Source organism: Trachurus trachurus (genome assembly GCF_905171665.1).
Source record: "Trachurus trachurus genome assembly, chromosome: 7".
NCBI classification, from domain to species: Eukaryota; Metazoa; Chordata; class Actinopteri; order Carangiformes; family Carangidae; genus Trachurus; species Trachurus trachurus.
Window position 1 is genome coordinate 26,382,224 of NC_139901.1, and position 26,063 is coordinate 26,408,286.

The following is a 26,063-nucleotide window of genomic DNA, read 5'->3' on the forward strand; positions in this document are numbered from 1 at the left end:
GGCCCGGGTCACCACCATTTTCACTGGAGAAATAGTTTAAAGTGCGGTTTTACAGACTATAAATCTTTTTCCTGACTGCTCTGGTCTTTCAATCTTTTATTTGTTTTCCTCATAAGAGTTTGATATTGTTGCCATAAAGTCAGCATCAGATTTTAGTGAGTGGTATAAAGCTGTCATAAAGCATCATTTCTCATATTCACACTTGGCAGGAACTTGCACTGTCACTAACCAGCAATCAAATTGATTTATAAATCAGTGATATTGATTTGTGCAGTTCCTACAGTGAAGTATGTTTGTATGATTTTCTACTGTGAGTCATCCATGTCTGAGCCGTTGGTTCACAAGGTATAATTAAATGGACATGATAAAAAAAAAAGACAAAGCAAATGGACATACAGTACAAATGGTACACGTGTAAATTTTAATAGTAAAAACCATTCACCTCTGCTTCCAGCAAAGAAGTGAAGAGTCTAAAATAAGATTTAAAGATTCAAGCTGTAGGATGTAAGCTGCTCTTTTTCTGGCAGATGATTCATTCATTTTTCCAGTCATGACACAAACATAGTGAAAGTATTGGGCCAGGTGTATTTAAAGGCATAAAAAAAAAGTTTTTGTTTAAGTTAAAAAGTTTTCAACAAAGGGTGTAGTCATTATGACCTCAGGGCACTTCAGACCAGATGACTGTAAATGTAATTTAAGTGCACTAAACACTTGAGTAGTAATGTCTTCTCAGGGGTCAAAATGCTGCTGTCAGTTGTTTCAGAGAGGAGAAGAAAGCCTCCCTCGAGAGTTTACGTCGGGTCATAACTGAAGGGAACTGAGGCATGCTGTACAGTAAAGAGAGCATATGACTTACTACTACGTTACACAGGACATTCCCATACCTCCCATAGGCAAGTGGTTTCACAATAAGACGTGTGAGTGGTGTTTTGTGGTTTCATGCTCACAGAAAATCACATGATGCCACATCACGCAGATCATGAACAAGTGATTAATCTAAAAAGAGAACTGACTTGTTATGACTGTGATGAAATCCTCGGTGTGTCAGATTTTGACCAGCTGGCAATGCACTGCACTTCCCCTGCCGTAACATGTCAATACTGAGTGATTATGTTTAGCTCTCTCTCTCTCTCTCTCTCTCACCTACAGTACAGAGCTGTGTGCCCGGCGAGCACACCTTGCTCATCATCCCCGTGGGCAGCGATTGGCTGCTGGACTAAGAGGCTGAGGTGTTGCAGCAAATAGCATGGAGCTGTGGGCTGGTCTACTCCGCAGCTCCAGGGAGGTTAATGAGTGAAGGCACTGGGCTATCAGCCAAACATGAACAGCAATGCTAAGGCTCCCACAATGAGCCTGACTGTATTACCACTGAGCTCTGTCTAATTATACACTCCCAGAAAGGGAGAGAGAGAGAGGGAGAGAGGGAGAGAGAGAGCATATTAGGCACGGGGAAGAAAAAGTTATCAAGTATCACTGTCTGTCAGAGAGACTTACTGAGAGGGATGACTGTAGATTGAAGTTGTATGGGTGAGATAGAAGGTGTGTGTCACTTAGAGTGAAGGAGAGCGAGAGAGAAAGAGGGAGGGAGGGGGTTGGAAAGATCAAGCAAGCTGGGTAGAGAGAAAGAGAGCACACTCACAGGGAGATAGAGAGAGCAAAGAGGCGTTTAGAGAGTGAGAAGGAGGAGAGGCAGGACTATGATGAAGGGAGGGAAGGCTGAGCAGTAGAGAGGAGGAAGAGACTTCACAGTCAAAACTGGATATTCCTACGTGCCTGCTGCCGCCTGATCCAATGAGTAAACTCTCTGCTACCTGCTACACAAAGGCACCCGGCGAGGTATGTGACCACACCGTTCCCTCCACTACTGTGTGTGTGTGTCTGTGTGTTTGTGTGTGTGCGTGCGTGTGTGTGTGCGTGTGTGTGTGTAGGAGAGAGGGAGCGCAGGTGTGATAGCAACTTTGAATGAAGAGATAAACAGACAGTGTGCAGTGTGGTATGAATGCTTTGAGGAGACCAGTTTAGGTGCATGTCATCCTGAGAGTGAGCCGGGGTTAATTATAGGGAGGAAATATGTTTGAAATGTGTCTGTGTGTGTGTGTGTGTGTATGTGTGTGTGTGTGTGTGTGTGTGTCAGTGTGAATGAGCTGCTCGTGTCATACACTCATGAAAGTCAGCACCTGTACGTGGGGGTGTTTGTGCGTGTGGAAGAGGATGACAGAGGGAGTGTGAACAAGAGGGAGAGTGTGACTGATCCAGAGAGGAGTGTGTGAGGAAGAGAGAGACAGACAGACAGAGAGAAGGAGAGAGGGAGAGAGAGAGAGGGAGAGGTGGAGGTTCATCACTCAGCCTGACGGCAGATCAGGACTTTCAGAATTAGAGCAGTGGGCTTAAATAGCCCTGGTCCAGAGATAGCCAGGGGCCCTGGAGGAGACCGCTTAAACTGGGAAGGACGGATATGATATTGGCGAGGGTGGGGTTTGACGAGTCGGGGAAATTTTGGAAAGAGACAGAATGAGGTGGGAGGGAGGTGGAAGAAGAGAGAGAGAGATAGAGAGAGAAAACAGGAGGTGCAGATGTTTGGGGGCAACTCTGGGAAAGATATCCTGCAATTAGAGGGAGGATGTGCAGGTGCGCAGGTGCATCAGGCGTGAGGCGTCTAACTTCACACTCAGCCCGAGAACAGGAGCAGCGATAAATCATTCACTGAACAACCTCCAATCCCACCTTTAATTTTTTTTATATACGTATATATTGAACTTTGTAAGTCTTCTCCCTCAAAGACTTTACAGTAAATTGGTGTGTTCCCGCATCCCTCTTTTGGGAACGCGTAGCTGTGTTTGCGCCTGTGTTTCTTGACTCCACTCAAATCCCTCACCATTTCTCACCATTCTCGATGGAGAAATACTACGCCAGAGTGCACGATGATGATTTCTGTATGTCTATTTCTGCTCCAGCAGGCGCTGTCCTTCTGCTGCAGTCATACCCCATATGCTGCATATAGGAACACTTCACAGGTTCAAACAGTTCTCAGCTATACGAGACGCACAACATTTGTCCCTGCTGACTTAATTCACTTATTTCAATTATGAGGAGCGTACAGGAAGTCTTCGGTCACTGAGAGATCGCCTCTAGAAAAGCTGGTTTTGAGTGCACAGTTGTAAAGTGTGTTTCATCTCCTGGGAGCATTTTTTTTTTTTTTTTTTCGTTCTGTGTAGTTTTCACTGTTGGATTTGTCACTTGCAAGTTAAAGCATGAAGCCTCTGGTGAATCAGTGAGAGTTTGTGTTAAGGTGGGGCTCTGGTTGTAGTCAGGTGGCTTAAAACCCCAGATCCCTTTGTTTATTTTGCCTTTCACAGTAACTTACAGCGATAAAGCCCCAAGCTGAATTTCATATCCCTGCCTCAGTATGTAGCAGCGATGTGCCCTCATGAATGATGAAAGGATGACAAAGAGAAACCAAACGTATGTATGTTTCTGTATCTTTTGGGAAAAAGGAGGGGGGGGGGGAAACTTGTCTCTGTGGGCTGAATGAGAAATTAAGTGTTCTCCCATCCAATGTTTCTTAGAGTACTGTCACCCTGAGCAGAACAGGCCTCTTGTGGGAGAAGGTTGAGTGGTTGCTGGCCCTTTAAGAGGTCTATTTTTACAGGGGCACACTCATGCAAGGAGCAAGGCGCACAGAGGAGGCAGCGGCACATGGAGACTCTATCTGCTCTGCCTCACTTCTATGACTCTACACAACACATCCTATAGGACCACAACCTTGTGACTGTGTGCCAGCCTGTGTGACAGAGAGAGAGAGAGAGAGAGAGACTCCAAACTTGTTTAGTCCACAGAGGAGCATGTGCTCTTTGAACACAAGTGAAAAACATGAAAATCATCCAAACTGGAAGTTACGAGGTTTGCACCCGATGAGGAGAATCAGCCTTTTTTTTTTTTTTTTTTTTTAAAGTGGATCTCTCTGAAGTCTAAAAGTGATAATGAGTAGGAGCTTATGCACACTGTACACAAATGTGCCAGCATTCCCACATACTTGTTTTGATATGCAGATAGCTATGAAAGAAATCTGAAAACATTCATGCCCCCTTCTTACAAACACATAATACACTTTAGTTGTCTTACACCCACACACTCCTCGAAAGAAAACCACGAAAATGAACACATTTCAGAACATTTTTACACAAACGCGCATCCGTGCACTTAGAGGTGCGCATAATGCCGAACACCCACGTGAAAAAATTACTTATACATCCTCAATATCTGGACCTAAAATAATCTTCTCCTTATGCAATCTGCATGTTATATAATGCATGGCCTGTCATTATCACAGCGCTCCTTCACGCCCTGCTGTGCCTCTCCACCTACAGCACCACACAGATAGGCAGACACACACACACACACACACACACACACACACACACACACACACACACACACACACCCTACACCATGTGTTGACAGTCATATACTCTACTCTAGCACTCTCACCCACGTCGAGTGTGTGCTCTCAAACAGCCGAGCCAGATGAGTGAGAGGGAAAGACAAGAGAGGAAGACGGAGAGTGGGTGGGGTGGTGGGACTGAAAGTGAAAGAGACACAGAGGGAAAACTTAGATAGTGAAGAATACATTCATGCAGACTACACATTTGCATGATTGTATGAACCTCTGTGGGGCGCACGCACATCTGTGCCACTCTCAGGGCTGCGTTTAATAGGCTGGCTCTGAGAAAATTCCCGTCTTTCACCCATTGAAACCCTTTGTGGGTGACACAGATTAGCAGGCACTCAAGGCTACACCACAACCCCTCATAACCTTATTTTACTTCACACCACTGTTCCTCTTCGGAGTTTCAGAGAGCAGGAAACACTCACCAGTTCATCGCAGGATGTGCGAGGGATAATAACTCTCACTATCACCCACAGTCACACCTCCGGTCAGACACATGTCTTTGCATGTCTTGCATGTCAATCTTCGCACACAAAGGGAAGGGAGTTACCGCCTGGTCCTTCCTGATCCGTGGCAACATTTTTAAAACCTATTTTGATTAAAAATGTATACTAAAAAGAGCGATTCGCGTAATTTTTCAATTATTCAGGGAACTAACAAATGAAGCAATATGTGCACATCTGTCAGCTCAGGCATATAGAGCTCCACATCCCCGGTGAATTAAACTCAAGTCATACAGGGAACATTACCAAACTAAATGACAGGAAATGGATTCTCTGATTTCTCTGAGCCGCTCATGATTTAGTTCTGTGAATATGGCGTTTCTGAATCAGTCAAGGGGACCTGCATGGCCACTGTTCCCAGATCAGCACTCTCACAGTTGGAAGGGTATGAGAATTGGCTTGGGAGCTCAGCTGATGAGCCAGGAGGGTGATGAATAATCCCAAACAGAGGCAGGTGTTTGAATACAGTTGACACTGCGCCAGACTACTTTAAGGTGACAGACACACCTGGCGGCCGGGGCGTCCCGTGAGAGGAAAAGTGCGGGAAGTGATATTTCATAGAATGCGTTTACATTCACATCCACTTACGTTCGCTGATATGCAAACATGTGCGTGCTGTCTGCCAGTTATCTGAGGCTTCTCCTCGCTTTGTGTTTGTGCAGATCCTTTTCTTTGGCCTTGACTCCATAACCTTTGTGTATGATCAAGCAGTATGTTCTCCTCCTCCTCCACACTTCATCTACAATAGGGGTCAGTGACCTTTCAACCTTGCCACCCACTACTTACACCCACAGTTTTACAGCCAGGCCTGTCAGCCAGGAGCCCGTGCAAGTAAATCCGCTGCCTCGTGCAGACGGACCCAACGTGGACAAAGACAATACACTGCACAGTATCGGTATCACTGTACAGAAAGTGTAACATCTGAGACATCCTGTAGCCTATAGCATCAATAGTGTCCCGACAGCTTGTCCTGAAGTTGGATGTGCATTAACTTCTAGCTTCTATTGATGCTTTGCTATTTCTCCATTTATCATATTTACTGTAACAAAAAAAAGGAACAAAAAAAATCAATCAGCAAAACATCTTCCTTTAATTCAATTTCATTTATGTATTTTTTCTAATTATTAGCAGAGATAATCGAATAGCTGAGTGATAAAGGTTTCTCTCTCAAGTGGACCTGGGACTCTCCCTGTTTTCATTTTGAAAACAAGCATTAAGCCCACTCATTCCTATTTCAATATCACTTACAGTACCCTCTATAACAAACAGCATAAGCGATATGTGTTGAGTAAATGTGGCTCTGTGTGACTGGGCAGCAGATTTGGTGTGGGAGGGGTTGTAGAGCAGTTGCAGTGTATAGCAATGTTGCCTTGAATACTGCCGGTGATAAAGGTACTCAGACAGTATCTGTGAAGCCAGTCTAGACAGTCTCTCTGAAAATGAATGGCACTTGAGCTGCCATGGCCAGGTCTAGCCAGGCTCTCTCTATGGAGATGCCTTCACTTTGTTTGCTTACAGGTTGCTGACATTTTTGCTGCTAAACCAGAGAACCAACACAAACTCAGTTTGACTGGCAGTCACCAGGGGACAAGTGCCAGAAACAACAAATCTCTGGAATGAAAAGTAATCCCCCCGCCCCACCCCTCCTCTTCCACACATGCTCTTGTCCTCTCTCTTTCAACTTGTTTCTACCCAATCAGACTTTGTCTTGCTCTCTTAGTTTCTTTTTCTCCCCTCTGTTTCCCTTCCCCCCCCCCCCCCCTCCTCTACCACCCACCCCCTCTCGCTACACTGATCTCGTAGCGTGAGACTACAACTTGCAGGGCTCTGAGTCGGCTAATCATGTCACAGACTAGTAGGAGGGACAGCGACCTGTGGGCCAGTGAGCAAGGAAAAAGTTGGAAAACAAATTTAAGCAATAAAAAATGGAGATGTAAGGACGGAAATACAAAGGCATGACTGTGCATCAGCAAGCAGCATGTGACATCACTACAGTTGCATAAGAATTGCTATCACCCACCCAGTAGTGGCATATTTGATGTTTGTTTCATGTTTTCTTTTCTGTCATTGTGATGCATATGATACTTGCAAATTGAAACCGAAGTCAGCTTTTTGTGGTTGAAAATATAGCTGGTGCAGATGCTGCATTTTATCGGACTGAGATAATGGGGATGTGCAAAACTGAAACTCTCATCAGTAAACACTTAAATGTCAATGAATGACAACACATAACACCCGCATTAGAAAATGTCAGCCACGGAGTTTGCAGAATACCTGTTAACTGCTGCTGACCTCTGGGTGCACACTTGTATGTGCAGCGCATGTCATGTCTGTGTGTATTTACAGGCAGCGAGCGAGAGACAGAGGAGGGCTGCAGCAGTCTGCTGTGGTCAGAGGAAGAAGAGAACGAGGTGGAGGAATTTTTGCTTCTGCTGACTGGCTGACCTGCATGTAATTAGTCAAGTCATATTTTTAACTGATATTGCGTAAAAGCCAGCTTAAGGAGCCATAGCTGCCCTATTTATACCCTAGGGGCTAATGGCCTGCACCACCACACAGGGGGATTTCCTCCCAGAACTATACTAAGCCTGCCTTAGGCCGTACCAGTTAGGATTCACAGGGATTAACCCAGCAATACATTACAGGCGTCACCATGTAGTCTGCATCACACACACACATACACACATACACACACACACACACACACTGTTCTACTCTCTCCCATACAGCTCTCTTCTTGCAGTCTGTAGCACACTCTCTCTTTGCAAACCTGCTGTTCAGAAGGTGGTATGTTCTGTTTATTCTGCTGCGCTCACAGCACACACTGTTGATCGTACCCTTAATCAGAAACAGCAGACAGCGGATACGTTCATTGATTTGTGCCACAGAAAGATCTGCAAGTCTGTCACGAGTTTGCACAGAGAACAAGTTTGAGTCTTTTTCGTGCATGTTTTTGTGTACAAAGCTCCATGATTGTGTATGTGTGGGTATGTGTGGGTGTTAATAGTAACTCCTGAGCCATAAGCCCATCCTCATTGTGGTTGAGCCTGCTGCGGGCAGGGCTGCTGGCTCATCCTGTTGAAGAATGGGTCAGAGCCCTGAAGGCTGACCTGGCCTTCTGCCCATTAAGCTATCGCCCGTATCACCCTGTCCTTTTATCAGCTTAGCCTGGCTCCTTGTGGAGTAAGCCACCACACAAGTCTAGTAGTACTCCTCTCCTCTCCTCTCCTCCTCCCCCCACCCCCTCCCTCCAACTGTCCAACTCTCCCTTGAAGACTGAAGTTTGCTCTCTATCTATCTATCTATCTATCTATCTATCTATCTATCTATCTATCTATCTATCTATCTATCTGCCCCCCCCCACACACACACACACACTCTCTCTCTTTCTCTCTCTCTCTCCTCCTCCACTCTGCCCCTCTGTTCAGATCTGTTACATTCAGCAACAAATTTCTGCTGCATCAGACGTCCATCATAGATCCCCCACTCAGCCTGAAACGTGATCAGACACCCGATACGAGGCTACACATGAGGAGGGGAAGGGTAAAAATAAAAATAAGAAAAAAGAAAAAGCACAAAATGTTTTTGGATTTAAAAAAAGAAAAGGGCCACAGGATCTCAGACAGTAAATTGTGTTCAGAGAGAGTGAATGCTGTGGAAACCTTTGACCCCTGCTGCTCCGTTTCACTTCCACCACTATGACATTTTTTTTTTTTTTTGGGTGTAGTCTGACTCATCTGACCCCGTGTCTGCTCGTGTGTGTGTGTGTGTGTGTGTGTAGAAGAACAGCTCGACAAAATGGAGAAAGAGTGTACACCAAATGCCTCAGTGGTGCCATAAATGATTGACAGCACAATACAACACATGTTGGTGTTTGTCTGTGTACGTATGTGTATGTGGGTTCAGCACACTAAATATCAAAGTGAGCATACATAAGTAGAGCACAACAGTCATTTCTATATCTCCATACTGTAGTAAATACCCTTTGATGAACCTGGTGATTGTTCTATTTCCTTTTCTTTCACTATGACTTGACTGTCAAAATCTATATCAAATGCTGAACTGTTACAAATACATATGGATTTATATTTAGAATACTTTGTATAATTATATCTGTTGTTCTGAATACTGATCACAGAGCAGAGGCATTAATTATCCATGGAGAAAAATTGTTATTTGGTTTGCTTATCTCTGCATTGTATTTCCTACTTTTTTCTCATTAACCTGAGACATTAAGACATGATAGTATTACTTTGCAGTTTGTGAATATTGTTGTCTATAATCATGAACAGGAATAACTTTATATAAACAGCCAAGCAAAATCTGACACCTTATGAGGCCCTGTAGCCTTTAGCTAACATGTTTTTTTAGAATCAGCTGTGCAATCAAATTAGTCATTATGATTTTTAATTGAAATACTAAATTACAGTTAAAAATGAACATTTTCCTGTTAGTAAGTTATTTCATAAGTAAATAAGAAATGTGCAATTCCTGACCTGTTGATCCTTTTTCTATTGGATTCAATTAGAGTAATTAACAACAGATGGGTTTTACTTAATTTTTTAAAAGATTTCTCAAGTGTTAACAATTTAACAGTTAAATGTTGTTCAAGTTTCTTTTGATTTTTTTTAATTCATTCATTTACTTCAAGATTAAATATTGATTGAATTTCCATTTGATATTATCATGTGGCCCATCTATCAAAAAATTATAAAACCTTTTTTTAAAATTTGCTTTCATCTAATCTTAATCTAGAAAAAAAAACTCAATAGATACCTAAATAAAGATGTTTATCTTTACTCTTTATTAATTGTGAGGCTCAAAATGAATCCACACAAATACAACAAATAGAGCAGACAGCTCTTGTGCCCACACGACCTACAGTCGCCGTATCTGCGAGCAGCATTCACTTTGAAAAATAAGTAATCTTTTCCTAAATGTCAGAGGAGACTTTCATGGCAATTGTCACCTCACAGTGAGAATGTCTCAATGTGGCCTTCAAGCTGATGTGTCTGCACACCTACAAGTCTGATTAGCTTTCCATTCCACTGAGGTTGAGAAGTTAGACAAGGTTAAGTTCTAATTTGCTGTTAGCGGATATGAGTCTACATTTTACTCCATGGACCGGAGATTGAAAGAAGTGCTTGTAGAAATATGAAAAAAAATTATAAAGATGGCTTTTTTTTCTCTCTTTTTTTTTTTAACAATCAGCAACCAATAATGATTAGACTGCTTCATTAAATCCTATTTCTCCCTGTGCTCCAATTTATGTTCTCACTCCGTTATTGCATTTCTGTGCTGATAATTAACATAAGCCTGTTAGAATTGAGGTTTGGCCCTGTTTCTTTGACAAGGAGCAGATGAGGTTATTTGCAATGCATTTCCAACCTTGGGCCTGTTTATTATTTTTATTAAAGGTGTCTACATTGACAGATTTCTGAGTTCTCTCCATAAATGAACCACACTGCTCTCACCAATCCAGTCCTAATAAGCAATACCAGCCATTCCAACACACTTCACTTACACTGACTGAGTTACTGAAGCAAATCATTCAGAGCTCTCCTGCAGTGCTCCTGTTAGCGTATGAGCCTGTGTGTGTGTGGCGGTGTGTGTGTGTGCAGTGTGTGTGTGTGAAGTCAAATCAAATTTATTCATAAAAGCTCTTTTAATAAGCAGGTTCATCACAAAGTGCTTTGATGAGAACGAAGGACACAAATTCAGACGAAAACTACAGATAAACAAAAAGAACAAGTATCGTGTCCCTGTATGTGTGTGTGTGTGTGTATGCGCGTGTGTGTATGTGTGTGTGTGCTTGATGGATGTGAGGTTTAGGTTTGAGTCAGAGGCAACAGCCAAAGTCTGAGAGTGTGTGTAGGACGAACCTCCCACCACGTCCCTCCCTGTCTCTCATCAACTGTCTCTCTTCCCCCCTTCATCCTTCCCTCTCTTTTATGTGCCAACAAGTCTTCTGAAAAGTGTTCGCCAGACACATAGATCCATTCTGACGAGTCCATTGACATATTACGTGCATTTAACTGGTGAAACTTAAGTGAAAAGCATAACAGACAGTGCAAAGACAGCATATAGTCACATATATAATCTGTACGTGCTGCATCCTTGACTCTTTGTGTGTGTTTGTGTGTGCATAACATATATATATATGTGTGTGCGTGTGTGTGTGTGTGTGTATGCATATTTGTATCCCTCACAGTGATTAAAGCAAGTGGGCGGCAGCAGCAACTGGTCTGCCTGTGTGGCTCTGCATAGCAGACATGTTTCTCACTGCTAGATATTACTCATTTCCTCAGCCCTTTGCACACACAAGCACACACACACACACATACACACACACACACACACATACACGCACACACTCTCACATACACAACAGACACAGAGACGGAGAGCAGTCTCTCAGTTCTTTCCCTCAGTTTGGTGGGCTTGCTGGTGTTATTTCATGCGTACAGAGATCAGAGGCAGTGTGTAGCTGGAGGCTGCTGATACCTGCGGGTGTTGTAACTGGCAGTGGTGCTGTGGAGGAGCACTGTAGCACAATGAGGAGCTGAGAAGTGGGTTGACCCTCTGGGAGGACTGGAATATGAATGACTGCCAACACTGGGATGTCTGCTCAGCCTGCACTAAGGTCAGTCTAACATCACATCACAACAGCTACCTGTCTCTCTGTGCTCGCACCTTCTCTAACTGCTCTTTTAGAGCAAGAGTCCAGTAAGAGCTGCTGCTGCTGCTGCTGCTGCTGCTTTCAATTCTCACCACTGGACTGTCTTCAAATGTTTCTTTCATTATAAAATAGTCGAAACTTGTCACTGGAGGTCTGTGGTTCTGTTTTTCTGAGGTTTGAAGTCATGAGTGAAGACGTAGGTTTGTCACTTCTCCTGAGATATGCATGCAGAGAAAAGGCGGGATGAGATGGAGCGGTGCAAACAGATGTGTCAGATTTGACATTTACATGAGCGCGAGTTGACTGACTGTAAACATTTAACGTTTCAATATGAAAACAAACACAGACTGTTTCAGAAGGTCTACATTTGATCAGTTTTAGGAGGAAAAAAGGAAATGAACTTCTCAATAAACTGTATTTATGCTTACACAGCGATTCAAAAGTCTTGAGGAGTGTGTCATAGGAAATAATGTGTAACATCATTATAACTGACATCTGTCAGTTTTGATATATTTAAATGCTTTGACCACAGTAGCTCCAGATAAACTCCAGCTCTGTGTGTATGGCTGCAGAGTGTAGGAGTATTCTGTTAGAAGACGTTTCTCTGCAAACTCCTCCACATGCACAATTGTGCTCTTTGTTTTCTTCTACTTCTTCTGGCAAGTTTATCTTCTATTTTGACAACCTTTCTCATGAGGGCTGTCGAATAACAAAGGTGGTTCAGGGGGGAAAAAACGAAACCCAATTTCATTAATACAATTTTTTTTTAAATCCCAGTCTGGATTCTCGGCAAGAAAATTATACCATTTTCGTAAGAAAAAAAAAGGTTCTTTTAAACGTCCGGCCTTTTGAACTGTGTATGATTCGAAACCTTGTTTTGAAAGTGTCATTATTGCTGCCTTTTTAAAATTGGCAAAATTAATCTTTTAGCAAAGAAATGCAGCATTTATGTTTTTTATTTAGTCAATATATTGCTTAGTTTAACAGGTGTAGATGCTGTGTTGTTTTTACAGTATTATGATTAAAAATACCATGGTAATTAATTTAATCAAAAACAGATTAATCTAAATCAATCCTGACAGAAACGTATAATTGTAGATAATTATGGATTATATAAAAATTGATTTTCAGTTGTTTGCTGCTATCTGAGGGCTTTACTGTCTGTCTACAGAGTATCCGTTTTCCTAAACCAACATGGGTCAGTGGGTTGTTTCCAGCCACGTATCGGTAAATGTGTCACTGTAAAACCAAACTTTAAAGGTTTCCCACCACCACAACAACAACAACAACATGTTAGTTTTGCCATAATAACTGTTTGTAATATTTGTCCATCATGAACATTTCACACAACCTACTCCATCATCACACCCGTCCTGTCAGCGTCTGGGACAATGACTCCCACTCCTCTCAGCAGCCAGTTTTCAGTTTTCCACTCAGATACACAAACAGCTTGCTCCACTCTAACACTTGTTCTGTTTTTGGACCGAGTCACTTGATGAGCAACAGTTTACCCGCCTCTCCACGGAGTATCCCCATCTAACCTCTAAAAACTGACTGGATGTGTGCATGTGTATGTATGTGTGTGTGTGTGTGTGTGTGTGTGTGTGTGTGGACACAGTTGCCATGGCGACAGTGTGGTGGATGGTGAGACGGCAGGGAGTTGGTAGGCTGTTGAGACAGACTTGCGGGTGAGTGCGGGGCTGAGTGGCAGCATGGAGATGTGGTGTTGTGGCAGCGGCAGGATCAGGAGCAGCGACGGTAGTGGTGGTAGTCGTGGTGATGGTAGTGGTAGTGATGGTGATGGTGGTGTAGGGAACAGCTGGGCTGGCGCTGTTGCGGCAACCACCTCTCCAGAAGAGCCCGTTTAAAACGGTTGGAGAAGAATTAGTAGAGCTCCCCCGCACTTCTCACTGAATGAAACAAGGCTGCAAAATCTCTGACACATTCGAGGACTCAAACACAAACACACACGCACACAAAGATCTAAACAAATAAACACTTTCACACATATTCCTCCCAAAAAAAAAAAAGAATAAATAAAATATTACAAAATTACCCACACACACATGGCATACATGCATGCACACACACACACACACAGTCACACATGCTTCCCCGCACCCCTGCTGTGACACATAATTAATATGCAAAGACCCATATCCTGTATCCACAACAACTGGTGGTAATATCAACAGTGTTTCTGTCAGCTTTTGGGTGGGTGGTGACCAGCTTTGCCTATCACTGGGGGAGTAAGTACAGCCGCCTGAGGGAGTATTTGTGTGTCTGTTGCTGTCCGTGTGTGTGTGTCTGTGTCTGAAAGAGAAGAGATGGGAGGGAGGGTGTGTGTGTGTGTGTGTGTGTGTGTGTGTGTGTGTGTGTGTGTGTGTGTGTGTGTGTGTGTGTGTGTGTGTGTGTGTGTGTGTGGCAGGGGGTGCTGATAGTAGTAAGCTTATATAGAATACAGAGAACACCCGGGGGTGTTGAGGGGGTGGTTCATGAAAGTGGTACAAAAACATATCTACATATTCCAATCATCCCCCGAGAGTCAGAGATGAAAACTCTCCTGCTGTGAGTGCTCTGAATGTGCATGTGTGTGTGTGTGTGTGTGTGTGCTCCTTTACACACACACTCACACACTGCTCTGCCTCTGAACTTCATTGGCTACAAAAAGTATTTTTAGCCAACATGTGGGAGTAATGTGTTTGAATGAAACGAGTAAGTTGGGTAGTTTCAGTCCCACCGCAGTGCACATAGGTAATGACTAATTAGTGACAGCTATCAGGGAGCACAGAGCCTCTAACCTTTGTAAAATAGTTTGGAAGATAAGGGAGTCACCGCCCGGCTGATCTATATCTTGTCTGTCCGTTGGTGGGACTTCACAGACTCCATGATGTTCACGCTTCCGTCTCTCTTCTGTTTCCGTCCCCTCCCTCCCTTCCTTCCTTTCACCCACCTTATATCCGTGTGTCCTCTCCTCCTTCTCTATCTATAGGTGAGTGGTGCGTCAGTGCAGGAGAATCGTCGACAGTGATCCGATAGTGATGCTGTGTAGCAGCCATCCCCTCTGTCTGCGCCCCTCGTTCTCCCGTGAGGCCCATGTGACCTAGCCTACACCCACACACAGGGGGCCCCCACTGCCGCTGGAGCCCACCCATGAATCCCAGCCCCGACCGCGGCAAAGAGTGCCTCCCTCCCAAGAAGAGGGAGTCTCGGCAAGGATCGACAGAACACCACCACGTCACTTTGGACGAGTTTAAACCCCCCGTGCCGCTACGAAGTCGGTCCAGCGCAGGGAGAGGGGAGGGGGGCAGGGAGGCCGGCGACAGGGAGCGAGCTCTGACTAACCCGAACCCGCATCTGCTCCACACTCCTCCACCGCTTCCCGCTCCAGCACCATGCCTCCCCCTGTCGCTGCCGTGGCACCTGAGCTACTCTCCCTCTGTCTCCCTCCCCCTTTTCCCAGGGCAGGTCAGCGAGAGGAGGGGTTCGGGGTCTCCCGCCTGGAGAGATGATCCTCTCTCCTCGCCCCTGCCCCACACCTCCAGGTGGCTCAGAGGGGAGGGGTCCTTCTCCTTGCCGCCTTCCCCATCTTCCTCCTCTGCTTCATCTTTTAAGACTCCCTTCCCAGCCGATTCTAGAGAGATGTGGTCCTACGTCAACAGTGGCCGACGGGACTACAGCTCCTCTCTCTTCTCCCCGTCGTACCTGTTCGGCCACCCCCCTCTCTACACCCAAGACCCAAGCTTAGTTGAAGCCCGACACAGGTACCTAGGCAAGAGGCCCAATGGCCTGGATGGGCCAGGCAGCAGGACTGTCTCAACCTCCAGGCCTCTGCTCACAGGGGAATATGGGAACGACGGCTGCAGAACCAGACTGGACCTCAGTCCACACAGCTCCCATACGAACGGCGGACGGAGACAACAGGAGGATTTAAGTTCCCGCGTCCACTCTGGAGGGCCTTTTTTGTCAGACTCTCAAGCTCAGGAGGGTCCTGAGCCACATTCCTCACTGCAGGACAAACATCCACACGGGCTTGTTAAGACTGGCTCGAATTTACTCTCTACGAGTCCCCATCCCCTCGGGCCAGACCCCAGGACAGGTAGAGTGGGACTTCTGGACCCCATAGGGGCCACACCAGCTGAAGCCCAGATCTACTACTCTTTGGGATCGGTGTGCCACCCGAGCCCTCAGCCGTACCCACACTATAGCCCCTCAGGAACACCTCTGTACAACCTGCACAGGGAGCCGGGCCCCAGGCAGCACAATCTAAGAAACTCACCTCACTCACCCCTGGGTCTACCCAACAGCCATGACAGGTTGCAGAGAGACCGGGAGCGAGACCAAGAAAGAGACAGGGAAAAAGTCCTACACAGGGACAGGGAGCGAGGTAAAGACAAAGACAAAGAGAAGCACCTACAACATAACAAAGACCAAGAAAGAGACAGTGAGCGCGAGAGAAGACGGGACAGAGACAGAGGGAGAGAGTTATCTCCTTGCCATTCTCACACCTCATCCCTGGACCCTCAGCCATCTCCCCCTGCGCTCCTACCTCACTTCACCAAGGGTTCTCTGATTGAGTTGGCCAACGGGAGGTTGAAGCGGGTGGAGGAGCTGCGGACCGAGGACTTCCAGAGGAGCGCGGATACCTCCTCAGAGTTCCACCTCAGCACCTGCACTGTCCTGCGGATTTCAGCCAGCAGCACACAGGGCTTCAGCCACCTGCAGGTCCACCTCACCGATCGCAACACTCAGGTCAGCTTTCTCTTCAGACACACCAGTAACAGTTTAAAGAACAACTGCATGATAAAAATGAATGTTATTGCAAATCAGTAACAGACAAGATTGTTGTTTTCTTTCCTGTGAAAGATATGAGAGACCTCTTGATTGAAGTGTATAACGATCTTGTGGTTTTGTGTAGGAGTTACTGAAGGTCTTGGTGGAGTATCCGTTCTTTGTGCAGGATCGAGGCTGGTCTTCTTGCTGTCCCCAGAGAACCACACAGCTGTACGGCCTGCCCTGCCGCCAGCTCATGGAGGGGGACGTGTGCCTGGCCCTCACCCCGATGCCCACCCAAACCCACCGGACACATACGCGCACCGGCTCCAGGGGCCATCGCACGCAGCACCCCTCCAGGACAACGGGGGAGTCCAGCAGCTCGCACAGGGAAGAGATGCCACCTCCACCTCCTCCTCCGCCTCTTCCTCACCACCATCCACCTCCTCCTAACGCGCCAGCCCCTCCTCGCACCCCGGCCGCAGAGCCTCCGACACAGGAGCAGCCGCGTCCACGCAAGCGGCGCTGGTCTGCCCCGGACACCCTTCCCTCAGCCGGAACTGATGAAAGCCTCTTGGATTTACCTCATGGCTCTAAGCTAATGAAGTGGCAGTAGAAACTTGCACATGCATACATGCATACACATGCATACTGACACACACACATAAGCACATACACACCCTCCTTGTCTCTGTTACACCCACCAAGACAAACAATGGAGAGACCTCAAGGCAGGGTTGCAGGGAAGGAATAAAAAAAATATTATTAAAAAAAAAAAAAAATGCAACTTACGGGTGTCCACACTTGAGGAGCAGCAGCTGAAGGATCATGGGATGGCTCCTTACAAACACAATGAAGACATTTAGTGAGACAATCAAGCACTTGTCCGTGTTCACTCTGTTTTTGTAATGGTTGTCCCACACACCTACTTACTGACAGTGTTTTCTGCAGGGTATTGACTTTCAATCAGTGTTATGAAAGTAAACGCTATTGAAGAAGTGCAGATATATATGAACAAAAATTGACTATATATATTACAGATGTTATATACAGTAAATATGCTAAACAGATTTAATGCAATCTCTCTCTGTCAATTTCGCAATGCATTTTCTTTTTTTTTTTTCTTTTCTTGCTTCTGAGCCGATGTCTCTCTGTCGGCCTGGGCAGGCAAGGTGAATGTATGAGCAGCTCTTCGCCTTTTTTTTTTTAAATTCTCATCACCGGGAGTCACTTCAAACAATCGTTTGTCAAGGCATTACCCTCCAATATGTTCTTAACATTATCTCTGAGGAAGGGAGAACACTAATGAAAACTGCGTAACAGACAATCCCACCCACACAGACAGGTCTGTGCCACATCGCCTTGACACTCATGGTGTTTTTCCATTAAAAACTGAATGATGGAAAGAGTAAAAGTGCAGTATGGCTGAAGAGTAATGGTGCTAATAACACGTTGGAACATGATGCTTTGTGAATACTCTTGACCCCTGTGTTACTGTACGCTTCTGTTCCCATCTCATTTTTTTATGTACTGTATATGTTTGAGGGCAGGGAAAATAATGAAAGTATTTTAAACTCAGATACGGGTATCTCCTCTGATTCAGCACACTCTCTCACTTTAGTTTTTGAGTTTTTTTAATTTTATTTTCAAAAATAAAACCTTACCTGTTGATTTTTCTTTTTAAATGTTATAGCTACAAAAATATATGTATATTTTTTAAAAATTGTGAATCTGTTATATGATGTTCGCTAGAAATAAAGAAAAAAAAAGCTTTATAGATTTAATTAAAAGTGTGAATTTATTCTCTGGATCTGTTGTAAAGTACTATACATTTAAATTATCATTTAATACACATATTGAATATGAGATTAAATTGCTGGAAACACTTACATTAATAATATGCGATCAGCATGTTTTATAAAGAAGATATTTACTTTAACAATGCAATGCTATGGTGGACGGAGAAAAAAACAACAATATGTGATAAAAAAAAAAAAAGCACACTACTTTCAAAATTTCCCTTTTGCATCACAGGTATACTGCAACATCCCCATCAGTTCTATCTTACATACAACTTCCCTGATGATACCGATACTGTATCTTGTGAGGTCTTTCTTGGCGGAAAGCAGGAAAGCAAAAAAGCTTCACTAGTCAATTGTTCATGGTTCCCCTGGTGCAGGGCAACTTTCCACCCGCTTCTTCTTACATCTTCTCTTCCTTTGTGTTGGAGCCGAAGGCCAGACGCTTCTCCTCAGTCTCTCCCGAGTTGAGAGTCTGCAGAAGCTCCGCTGCAAACAATGGCACCACCTGGACAACAGAGCAGAACACAGTGTTGGACACGATCAGTGTGCTAATGAGGACCTCTACTGGTTACTGCAAGTACTACCACTGAACTCTGAGGGAGCATTCAAGCCACAATTATAAGTTTCAACTTGGACTGTTACACTTCAAAGAAATGTGTTTGAATTAGTTTCAGAGCTTGTTACACTGACACTCTTATTATATTATAATCTAACACTTTACCCCCTCAATTCATTACAAAACTAAAACTAGGATGGCAACAGACAACAGTCAGGCATGGGTCAAAAGTGTAGTCTTACACTATATATTTTTTCCATTTAAATTTAATAGAAGGAATTCCTGGATGTGCTCCGTTAATTGTATCTGCACTAAAATATAACAGATTCTTTCTTCTACCACATTTGGTTAAATCAATTCAGTGCTTTCTGCACAACGCTGCTTACAAATAGTGGCAGCAATTCAAAATCATACAAAAAACAAACATCTTGTCCAGTCCTAAAAGAACTGTTACTGACCTCTGACCTACCAGTTGGACAGAGGGAAAGCCAAATTTGGGCTAAAATGTGTTGTGATAAAACTGAAGTTTAAAATCGAGTGTGTGAGTCAAATGGAGTCTAAAAAGTAGAGCATTTGTAAAAAGAATCCCTGATTCACAGAACAAACAAGTGCATTCAGAGGGAATGTGCAGGAACAGACAACATAAAACACAGAGAAATTCTTGGTTCTTTTCCAACATAAACATGACCAACCTGGGCCATGATCAGCTTCCTGGTTTTCGGTACGCTGGGGTCTGGATACTCCTCTCCGAAGCAGAGCTCAATCTCATGAGAAGGTGTAGGTCCCTTTCCTTGTAAACAGCTCTGCAGCTCTGCACAGACATTAATTGGGATGTTCAGATTCATCACATAAACATATTCCCTCTTCGCATAGAGTAATAATAATGTGACATTTGTTATATGTTTTCACTCCCAGCGACCTCAGTCAATCTGTCTCTCTTTGAATAAATCATACTCAGTTCCAGCTAGATTCATATGACTAACTGAGAGCTATTGAATTCTGCTCCGTTAAGTATGCATGCACTGCCTTACCACTATTATATGTGGCTATATCAAGCAGTTTGAAGGTCTTTTCACGCTCCAGTTTGTTAGGCCGGTCAGTGTGTTTGGCCATGGGACCGCTCCAGTACACCCTGCCCTGGCAGAACCGCTTGATAAACACCCCATCTGGGGCCACCCACAATAGCACACCCCTTTCCAGGTGACAAAGAAGGCGATTCATTGCTTCGGCCATGCATGACGGCAGGGCTACAGAGGTCGGGGAGGGGAAGGAGATCTGCTGGGCAGTGCAGGGTCCATAGATCCTTTCGTTTCCCACAGGAACACGGCCCTGCAGGATGAAGCATCCATCTTGGCTGCTGGTGGCCACTTGCATCACCTTCTGGCCCTGGTACAACAATGTCACCTGCATGCGAAAATCTGTACGTACACACACACACACAATGCAGGTTGTTTTTTTTTTGTTTTTTTGCAGCCCAAAGATCAATAATATACTCAGCTGGTTTGGTGTGAGTGTGTTATAGCTTAAATGTTTTTACCTGTCACAGGAGGCGTGGGGCTGAAGAAGGTTATATGAGCAGGAAGCTGATTAGGAGTCTTTTTCTCTACTGATTCACAGTACATGTGCTCCCTCATCAGATAATCTAAAGCAGAACAGACATGACTTCAATCAATCAGTAAATCTGTAGCACTCGTGCAGTGGCAACAAACAGGGATGCCTAGATTACTTACAGTTTTGTGGAATGGATTTTATTGACAATGTTGTTGTTTTAAAATTCATTCCTCCAATATATCCATTCATACACACACAAAGATTTGGTTAGATAGGAAAGTATTGAAGTCCCTATTTATCAAACAGGTTCCATTACTGTCAGTTAATTGGGTAAAGAGGGGCCTTGAAAGCACACATTGCTAACTACGACATGATACCCCAGGTTAAGACATTTACTTAAAGCAGAAGTAAGCGATCCAGTCGTTTTGCTATAGTTAGCAGCCCCCGCCCTCGTCATGGATCTATTGGTCCTCGTCCCTACGTCACCACATTCACGCGCATCCCTTGGCTGCACACACAGCCCTTCATGCCGTTCTCTCTCCTCATTGGATAAAAACTGTAGGATACAAGGAAGTATACAAGACATTTTCTCCTCGGCTTACAGCAGAGCAGAGTGACTGACAGACCCGTGTTTCGGACCAAACACTCTATGTAAGTGATTGCTGTCGGAAGATATAACTATTTAAGACTTATATTAAGACAAATATTCCGCTTACTTCTGCTTTAAGAGTTTGGTAACACTTTATTTGACGCCTATCAGTATAACACATTATAACCATACTTATAATGAGTTATAATGCAGTTATAGCACTGTATAATTATAGTTATAAACACTCATAAATGATCATAATTCTTTATAACAATAATCATAACACACTATTACGCATTTTATCATGACTTATAAGGTCAGGTATTATAATACGTTATAATCGTTAGTAACTCGCTGACAATGCCCACATCGATAATGCATTATAAATATAGTTGAAATGTGTTATAATGGCTTATAAATGTGTATAACTATCATTATAAACACTCATAAATTACCATAAGGCTTTATAACAATAAGAATAACACATTAGAGAGCATTATAACTCTATTATAATATTTGACCTTATAAGTCCTGATAAAATGCTTTATAGTGTGTTATGATTATTTATATAAAGCTTTATGATCATTTATGAGTGTTTATAACTATAGTTATACAGTGCTATAACTGCATTATAACTCATTATAAGTATGGTTATAATGTGTTATAGAGACAGGCGTCAAATAAAGTGTTACCAAGAGTTTTTATTGTGTCTACAAGGACATTGTCCTTTGCCAACTTCTCACTTACAAATACCCTGAAGCCGCAAAGCACAGTAGCTGGAGATTATATCCCCACTGAAAGCTAGCCTATATAGTTGTAGGTGAGCACTTTTTCTCTGAACCAGCCAGGAACCAACAACTGGTCTTTCTAGGAGCTAATCTGTTAATACCTAAACCAACCAACAAATCCAACTAAGCTGAAAGGTTTACAAACAACAAACAAACAAACAAACGAGTTGACGGGAAGGCCAGCGGCTCTGTAAGACTATTAGGTACAGCAGTGCTTTGAGCTGAATGAAGTCAGGTCCAAATGACAATGCAAGTGTGCTGATGTTGAGCAGATGTTTACTGTGGTCACTGTCTTGGTTTGATGTTTAAGCAAGCCAACATGATTTGATTTGTCATTTAGTAGACATTTACATTTCTGTGCCAGTCCATTAGGTAATGTGAATGCACTCCACTGATCTTATCAACACTCCAAGCACTTAACACAATTACATAATCACACACACTCTGTGGTTGTCATTCTTTGCTTTGAGGTTCACAGGTGGACTCTGCTCAGTCAGTGGTGGTTGTAAAGTCAAATATAACACATCCATTCTATGTCGCACAATTTGGAAAACACTTACCAGTGAGCGGTTTTTCTTCTTCTTTATTTGCTTGAAATGATTCATTGTGAGACTGAATCTACAAAACAGAAACCATTAGGTAACACCATGTGAGGATGCTTTTATTTATTTTAACTTTTTTTGTTGTTGTTAGTTATATCAACCAGTTTAAACTGATTTATTTCACATCCCCAAAACTGGATTTCCTGCTGCAAAAAGAAAACAGTACGTGGTTCAATTCTCTGTGAGCAGGATCTGAAAGTTCCTGACTTTGGAGACTCGCAATGGTCGTACAAAAAAAACCCATAAAAGACAAATCTTCTTACCGGGATTCTCATAAGCAAGAGGTGAGAAGTGTCTTTGATCTGGGGGGACTCTGCGGAGAGAAACAAGTGTTGGCAAAAATACAAAACTAAAGACTCAGATACTGTCAGGTTATTGAGAAACAACAACAAATGTTGTTTGTATCGTTAGTATATTGTTTAAAGGCTGATGGAAGAATGGTTTAAAAAGAATCAACACTTCAACTATTCACATGCAGTTTCCCCCCTTCTGTTCAACTTTTTCCCGCTTATCTTATGAAGGAAAGTATAAATATGAAACCATTGCTTTACTACGAAAAGAAAAAGAAACATTTTCATTGTCGTACCTCCTGTCTTGGCTGTGCCGTTGTCAAGCTGGATGCAATAGACTTTATATGGTTCAGTGATGTCCAGTTGATTGCGTTCAGGGACCTCTTTGAAATCTGTGCTCTTGTTGAGTGCACAGCGGAGACGGGTTTTCCACATGGTGGGGTCAGCTTTATCCCTTCCCTCTGTATATTTGCCCTTATACACAGCCCAGGCCTGAATGTAATGATTTAAAAGATTCGATCTTTAGGCATTAATGTAAGTAAATACATCAATAAAGGCAAAATGGCAAATTACTCACAATTTAACCAGATTTCCAAACTTTTAGGATTATTATTATCATTATTGTTGATAATAATAAGAAGAAAATTTTGAATTCAATAAAAAGCTTACAAGGGGTTAACTGTTGTTTCTTGGCTAATCTGTAACCAATGACAACTTTGCAACCAGATACCTAATCAGGATTAAAGGGAATAGAGGTTTGCCTTAAAATCTCTCCTTGTAGATATTTTGAAATATCCCTATTGTTGTTAACATCCTGCTCTGTACACAGATCATGTTCAACAGGTCTGGAAGAGGGACTCCTGCTTTCGTTTTCCCTTGAAGATCTGCTGTTCAGATTTTTACAACTCTTGAGGCAAATGTGTGATCTGTGATACTGGTATATGTTACAATTTCACTTTCTTATAAAGAACAAGGCATACTTGTTTTCATATCATTAAAATGAGAAAACGGGAGTAGTTTTGATTTGCGAGATAATAAACAGGAATGGCTGGTTCACTGTGTTTTTACACTGTTTGTACAAACACTTTAATAATTGATCACACTTAAGCACTCACTTGCTCCGCACCAGCGTTTATGTGTTTATTATGTCTCACAAATAAGAAATTAAAGGTTTTAATACACCCAGCTTTCCTCAGTGGACTAGTTCTTTATTATTAGTGTATTTCTTATTCAATACGTTAAAGATCGTAACTCCTAACTGAATTAACTCATTTCACTTTATTTTTTAAGAATATGAAAGAGACTCATGTTGACCTTGAAGAGAGCTGCATCCTCCGTCTGTTTGTAGTCCTTCTTGGCTGCGTGCTTCCACGGGATCCTGAACATGGTCTTGTTGTCATCCTCCCAGGACAGTCCTTCATATTTGCCACTCTCTATCTGAGTTATCAGCCACTCTTTTAGGTGCAACTTGGCTCCTTCGTCCATCTTCAACACATAACTTGGTCTTACAGGAACAAGGCGTCAGGGAGACATGTGCAAAGTGGATCGAACACTTTAATCACGTTCCCACCTTGAAAACGAAAAAAAAAGATGAATATTCAATCCAGATGCTGCCCCAGCCTCTAATATGACCCTAAGCGACTCTCTGAAGCCTAATTATAAAAAGAAATGTATAAATGTTAAAGAAAAAAAGACCTCATCGCACACTTAAATGCAGAAGTCGCAGGCTGACCAAAATTAAGTGCGCCTTCGAAGCGAAAGCGAAAGCGTTAAGCTCATTTGATACTTTCGGTTTCCCCACTTCTTGCAGAGTTGCAGTGAAAGTTTAATCATTTCTTAGTAAGGTGTGTGAGGGAGTGCGGTAAAACGAACAAGGAAAAAAAATGGAGGACTGTCGTCATATGAATGTGTTTTATATTTAAATCTGTGCCACAAATGACAGGTTTTTGTTTCCAGTGGCGTCAATTTTAGGTTGACAGGAGGCAATAAAAGCTGACACTAATCACAATAAAACTATCTAAATATTCTGCTACTTTAAAATTAGAGAAAGTTAAATCAACAGAGGCAGAAAACTGACTGACACAAAAAATAAAGTATATATTTTTTATCAGTATACACTATGTACCACTTAAACTAAGGTTTGGTTTTCTGTGGAAATTATCTGCATTTGAACCCACTGAAGTCAGTAGGCTTCTCTGTGTGTGTGGGCTTCAGGACAGTACAGCCTGTAACCCACAGCACCAAGTGAAGCACACACACAGAGAGACATTGCCACGTACACACACACACACACACACACACACACACACACACACACACACACACACACACACACACACACACACACACACACACACACATTCACAGCTTTAAGTCCATGTTCATGAGAAAATGAAAGTATGTGGGTGTTTTTTGTTTTTTCGAAATCTGGGAGCTCCACCTCCATTTTGCAGCATTTATGATGATGACAACCGCGGCCAATTCTTCATGTCAGTTAATGACACCGAGCGGCAGTCAATAATAATAATAATAATAATAAAAAAAGAAATCAAAGTAAGATAAGACAGGTGTATAGAGAGAGCAACCCACGATGTAATGCAGTGAAAGCAAAACACGTTGCAACTATAGTTTCATCCAGCAGAGGGCAGTGTAAATCTGTGTTTCAGCCTGTTCCCATACAACTGTTTCTTATTTCAACTGTGCCCTTGAGACAGGATGTTATAAAAATTTGTAAGAAGAAAAAGAAAAACATCACGAATGAAGGAGGATGCGAAAAACATTCACCTGTGACAACTTAATGCTCGGATCACATCAGTGTTCCAGTAATACAGTAAATAAGAGTGAATGCAAATGATATATTGGACATTCATTAAAAACACTCAGTCAGACTTGTTGCAGGTCTTGGTTAGAGTTGCTTCACAGGGTTTTATGCAGGTGCTGGGAACAGAGGTGTAGCATAAATATCTGGGCCCCTGTGGAACCCCCCCCCCCCCCTTCCTTCCTTTCTTTTTTTCCTTCCATTGTACAAGTATGAATCAGCGAGCAAACGCATGACTCCCCTGTAATCAGTATTAGGGTAATCAGGAACAAAAAAAAAGATATGGTATTTACGAGACTTTACAATCTAAAATCTCAGCAGGTCACTGTTTATTGGGTACTTAATTCCACAATTCCCATCACTACTACGCACCTAACTGAAAAACAATATGCCAAAGGCCTGTGTCATAACAACTTGCTGGTACTAAAAGTGGAGGGTTTGACCTCTGACATTTACGTTTACGCTGACTCATTTCGAAATCACTGTTTTCAAAGTGTCTCACAGTACAAGTGAGGGACATCACTAAAGCTTCTTTGTATGACTAGATCTTGGTTGGCTCCAGCCTATTCCCTTTTTGGTGTGGTGGCGGTGTGTGAAATGTATGGTTGCAATTATGTATAATATGTTCTGGCCAAATTGTCAACACAAAATGTTTGATTTTGAAA

At 43.1% G+C, this 26,063-nt stretch overlaps 2 protein-coding genes across 3 annotated transcripts; one reads left to right on the plus strand and one right to left on the minus strand.

The window, feature by feature from the left end:
* The first annotated feature begins 1,632 nt into the window (after nt 1–1,632).
* LOC310988732 (uncharacterized protein) lies at nt 1,633–18,060 on the plus strand. Of its 2 annotated transcripts, none has more exons than XM_083975428.1 (3): nt 1,633–1,836; nt 14,622–16,381; nt 16,548–18,060. In XM_083975428.1, exons 2-3 carry the CDS (start codon nt 14,783–14,785, stop codon nt 17,016–17,018), a joined length of 2,070 nt encoding a protein of 689 aa, XP_083831554.1. In that variant the 5' UTR covers nt 1,633–1,836; nt 14,622–14,782; the 3' UTR covers nt 17,019–18,060. The 2 variants fall into 2 exon arrangements, with proteins under 2 accessions (XP_083831554.1, XP_083831555.1); XM_083975429.1 differs by lacking the exon at nt 1,633–1,836 and adding an exon at nt 11,464–11,593.
* Nucleotides 18,061–18,214: 154 nt separating this feature from the next.
* Nucleotides 18,215–24,309, minus strand: irf10 (interferon regulatory factor 10). The gene is made up of 8 exons (XM_083975016.1): nt 23,895–24,309; nt 22,877–23,072; nt 22,554–22,603; nt 22,249–22,306; nt 20,298–20,402; nt 19,792–20,178; nt 19,453–19,571; nt 18,215–18,709 (listed from the first exon to the last, which is right to left on the minus strand). The coding sequence occupies exons 1-8, from the start codon at nt 24,063–24,065 to the stop codon at nt 18,605–18,607; spliced, it is 1,191 nt and encodes a 396-aa protein (XP_083831142.1). The 5' UTR covers nt 24,066–24,309; the 3' UTR covers nt 18,215–18,604.
* Nucleotides 24,310–26,063: the final 1,754 nt, after the last annotated feature.

Coding starts and splice junctions, on each gene's coding strand:
- LOC310988732 (XM_083975428.1), top strand. CDS start 14,783: ATGAATCCCAGCCCCGACCGCGGCAAAGAGTGCCTCCCTCCCAAGAAG. Junction 16,382..16,547: donor TCACCGATCGCAACACTCAG/GTCAGCTTTCTC, acceptor GGTTTTGTGTAG/GAGTTACTGAAGGTCTTGGT.
- irf10 (XM_083975016.1), bottom strand. CDS start 24,065: ATGGACGAAGGAGCCAAGTTGCACCTAAAAGAGTGGCTGATAACTCAG. Junction 20,179..20,297: donor CCCCACGCCTCCTGTGACAG/GTAAAAACATTT, acceptor GTGTACGTACAG/ATTTTCGCATGCAGGTGACA. Junction 18,710..19,452: donor GGAAGCTGATCATGGCCCAG/GTTGGTCATGTT, acceptor TCTGTTGTCCAG/GTGGTGCCATTGTTTGCAGC.